General features: G+C 58.4%; 1 protein-coding gene across 1 annotated transcript in view; it reads right to left on the bottom strand.

Annotated features, from left to right (window-relative positions):
- NUDCD3 (NudC domain containing 3) overlaps positions 1–980 on the bottom strand; it is a 39737-nt gene extending 38757 nt beyond the window's left edge. The window contains exon 1 of the mRNA XM_009882276.1: positions 663–980. Coding sequence (XP_009880578.1) covers positions 663–980 — 318 coding nt within the window. The remainder of the gene's footprint in view (positions 1–662) is intronic.
- Positions 981–4091: the final 3111 nt, after the last annotated feature.

Raw genomic sequence — 4091 nt, 5'->3', positions numbered from 1 at the left:
GCAGAACTGCCTCGCCTGCTCCTCGCCCTCTCCTACCCTGGGAAAGAGGCGCTGGGACTGCTCAGGACGGGCCCCCTGAAATGACCCTGCAGAGCCCCCAGCTGACAATGATGTGAAGGACTGTCTGCTGGTCACCTTGCTGGGCTGGGGGCTGCAGGGGGCTTTGCCGCTGAGGCACAGTGTGAAGGAAGGAGATGGGGATGTAGGGAGACAAGCAGTACGGCCAGTTAACCGCCTCCAGGACCTCCTGGCGCTCCCTGCGCTCCCTCCCCCTCCCACACAGGCACGCAGCCATTCTGGAAAAATGGCTTTTAATGGCAAGGACTCAACAAAGCTATTACATTATAACACCAGCCCCCCCCCCCAGTACACCACACACACCCCCACACACCTCATTCCCCGCCATGCTGCCCCCCCATCTCCATCTCATCCCGGCTGTGGGTCTAATCCCACACACCACCCCAGTGCTGGCTGCCAGAGCCCTGCGCTTGCTGGGTGGGTTTGGCCAGGTCCTCTTCCGCTTATTCCCTGGCTTCTCTAGGCTTCCTCTGCTTTTCATGTCCCCCCCTGCCAGGCTGGGACCCTGGCGGGTCCCTCCCCACAGCCCACCAGAGCTCCTGGGGCCACATCCTGATCGTGGGGAGCTGCTCCAGGCTCAGGACCGTGTTGGTGGCCTCAGGGACGCTGTAGTCAGGGGTAAGCATTTTCATGGGCAGCGAGAGTGAGCTGACGCCGCGGTGGAGGATGGCACTGCCGGTGCCACCAGGGTCCCCAGGCATGTGAATGCTGCTAGGACCATCCTGGCACAACACGGAGCAAGTCAGTAGGAACTCCTTGGGCAGTGCAGTGTCATCTGCCAGGTCTGGAACGGCTTGGATGTGGGGGGCAGCACAGGGGCTGAGGAGGACATTGCTGCCTGGGGTTGTGCCCCCGGGGATGGCGGTGTCGCAGAGGCTGAGCCATGCAAACTGCCTCTCCATGTGCTGGAAACCGCCCCTGGGGAAGCACCGGGGGAGCTGGGGCCAGCGCTATCCCTTCGTGGTTGTAGGGCCGAGGTGTTGCTGTTGGCTGCAGAACACCATGGTCCATTCTGACTGTTGACTGCTAAGGACTCTGGGGTTGTCAGCTCTGGGCTCCTGTTTGGGGGTCTCCCAGAAGGGAATGTGGGGGGTCCCCGTGTTCAGCCCTCCCCCAACAGCCTCCCCAGCTCCTCCTGGGGAGAGAAAGGGTTAAGGCAGGCTGGGGTGCCCAGCCCCTACAGGCACCTATCAGGGGCTGTGGTTGCAAATGCCTTTTCCTTTAAATAGTGTTTTTCAGGGAGAACGTGGTGGGTTGGCCTTGGCTGGCTGCTGGTGCCCACCCAGCCGCTCTCTCACTCCCCCTCCCCCCCACCAATGCACAGAGGGAGAAAATACAATGAAAGGCTTGTGGGTCGAAATAAGGACAGGGAGATCACCCAGAAATTACCATCCCGGGCAAAACAGACTCGACTGGGGCTCAACTGCACACCCAGGTTCTCTACCTCCTCTCCCCGAGTGGCGCAGGGGGTCAGGGGATGGGGGTTGCGGTCAGTTCATCACACGTTGTCTCTGCCGCTCCTTCCTCCTCCCGCTCTACCCCTGCTCCAGCGTGGGGTCCCTCCCAATGGGGACAGTCGTCCACCAGCTTCTCCAACGTGGGTCCTTCCCACAGGCTGCAGTTCTTCATGAACTGCTCCAGTGTGGGTCCTTTCCATGGAGTGCAGTCCTTCAGGAACAGACTCCTCCAGCGTGGGGGGGTCACAAGTCCTGCCGGCAACCCTGCTCCAGCTTGGGCTCCACTTCACAGGGTCACAGCTCCTGCCAGGAGTCTGCTCCAGCACGGGCTCTCCACAGGGTCGCAGCTCCCTTCAGGCACATCCACCTGCTCCACCGTGGACCTCCATGGGCTGCAGGGGGACAACCTGCTTCACCATGGTCTTCACCAGGGGCTGCAGGGGAATCTCAGCTCTGGCACCTGGAGCACCTCCTCCTTCTTCACTGACCTTGGTGGCTGCAGAATTGATTCTCTCTCATATTCTCACTCCTCTCTCCTGGCTGCTGTTGGGCAGCACTGGGGACCATGAGCTGCCTGGCTTGTGGCTCCCCTTCTTTGACAAGCTGCACCCGCCGCCTCCTTGTGCCTCGTGGCAAATGTATTTGTGACTATTGCCTATGCCAAAAGCCACCAACTCACGCCTGTGTCCCTGCTGCTCTGCCAGGAGCTGCTGCGACATGAGAGATGCTTTGGGGGCTTATCTGTTGGACCGCCACTGCTCCATCCCCAACCTGCAGCTGGTCTGGAGGATCATGTCCCAGGTGGAGTTCTACCTCTGCTTCTGGAGATGTGGTGGTATAGTCCAGAGATTCCTTACCGCAACAGATCCTCGGTAGGTGGTTAATAGCACGCTAAACTTTGAAATCTTAGCTAAGTGATATAAAATATTGACTGCGCATATATAATCCTGTAGGCATAAACCATTGACCAAGTCTGGGACTAAGATTGGATCCAGCCACACCTAAACTCCTCTCTGAGAAGCAGTTGAGAAAGCCAGGGGTTCCCTTCTGAACGTCGTGACTCAACAGGAGGGTCTCCCTGACAGTTCTGGCTGACCCTGTCCTCTGCAGTAAATAACCAAGTGTGCCTTGCCATCGAATCTCCTTAAAACGCTGTCGCATTTACTATCAAACTTTGTTAAAAGGTTGTTTTGCAACAATATTTCGCTGCTGCTGTCTTACGAGTGAGGTGAATCACTCCCTTCACAACAGGGGAAGAGCAGCCTTCTGGACACGTTGTCCAACTGTGAGACGGGCAGGTGCACACTGCGCTGAGTGAAGAACTGGCTGGATGGTGGGGCTCAAAGGGTTGTAGAGAATGGGGCTGAATCTGGCCGGTGACCAGTCCCCAGCGGTGTTCCTCAGGGCTCAACCCGAGGGCCAGCACTCTTCAGTGTTTTGATGCATGATCTGCAGGAGTTAAATGCACCATTAGCAAGTTTGCTGACAATAGCAAACTGGGAGGTGCTGTTGACTGTCTTGAGGGACAAGAGGTCTTGCAGATGGATAGATTGAAGCATTGGGCAGTCACTGGTGGCATGAAATTAGTGGCATGAAAGAACAAACAGATTCTGCCTCTGGATGGAGTAACGCTGGGCCCAAGAATAACTGGGGAGAGGCGTGGCTGGAGCTCTCCCTGGAGCCCTGCAGAAAGGGACCTGGGGATGCTGGTGGGCAGCAGGCCCCACAGGAGGCAGCAGCGTGCCCAGGCAGCCAAGAGGGCAAACAGCTCTGGGGTGCATCAACCACAGCAAAAGATTAGGGAGGGGACCGAAGGGGACCTGAAATGGTGAAGGGGAGTGAGGAGGAACGCACTGCGAGGGATGGGAGGCAGGCTGAGAGACAGATCGGGTGTGGAGGGTGGTCTGAAAAGGGAAGGCTGGCAGTCGTTGGAGGAGGTTGTTAGGATTGCAATTTTGCTTGGTTGCCAGGTGTTTTTGATGGCCGCATGAAAACAAGCAAGCAAAGCCCTACGTCAGGGGTGTTGGAGAGCAGGCGCGGCAGAATTGCCCTCTCTGAGGCAGTGAGGATGCCGAGCGACGGTCCCCTACTGCTCAGCAGTGATGGTGCTTGCCTGGAGTGCTGGGTCCGGGGCCTGACTCTGCCCTGTGCCTGTGACACGTCTGTGACATCCCCTGAGGTCACAGTGGGACGACGTTGCAGGGACAGCTGCCCTTGCCCCACCTGCCCCTCACTCTCCCCTGAAGGGCAGTGGAGGAGGAGCAGGAGGAGAGCGGGGAAGCGGCTTTTCCTAAGAGGAAGCACAGCCAAGATGATGAAGTTTCCCTTCGTCAAGCTCCCAGCGCTGAGGGTGCTCAGCCTGGATGGTAAGGCCTTCGGGACCTCCTGCCGCTGTGTTACCGCATAGGATAGCAGCTTGCAAAATTGTGGGCTGCCTCTAGGACCCCATCTGGTCCTGACCGGGGAGAGCCTGGGGATGCTGGAGCAGCACCCAAGGAGCACAGCACCGCCGTCCCGGTGGAAGGAAGTCCATGGGGACATTTCCCCAGGGAGAGG

Source organism: Charadrius vociferus, unplaced genomic scaffold (assembly GCF_000708025.1).
Source record: "Charadrius vociferus isolate BGI_N301 unplaced genomic scaffold, ASM70802v2 scaffold1053, whole genome shotgun sequence".
In the NCBI taxonomy this organism is placed as follows: domain Eukaryota; kingdom Metazoa; phylum Chordata; class Aves; order Charadriiformes; family Charadriidae; genus Charadrius; species Charadrius vociferus.
The sequence above is the reverse complement of the archived record's forward strand: the minus strand, read 5'-3'. Positions and strand labels throughout refer to the sequence as shown.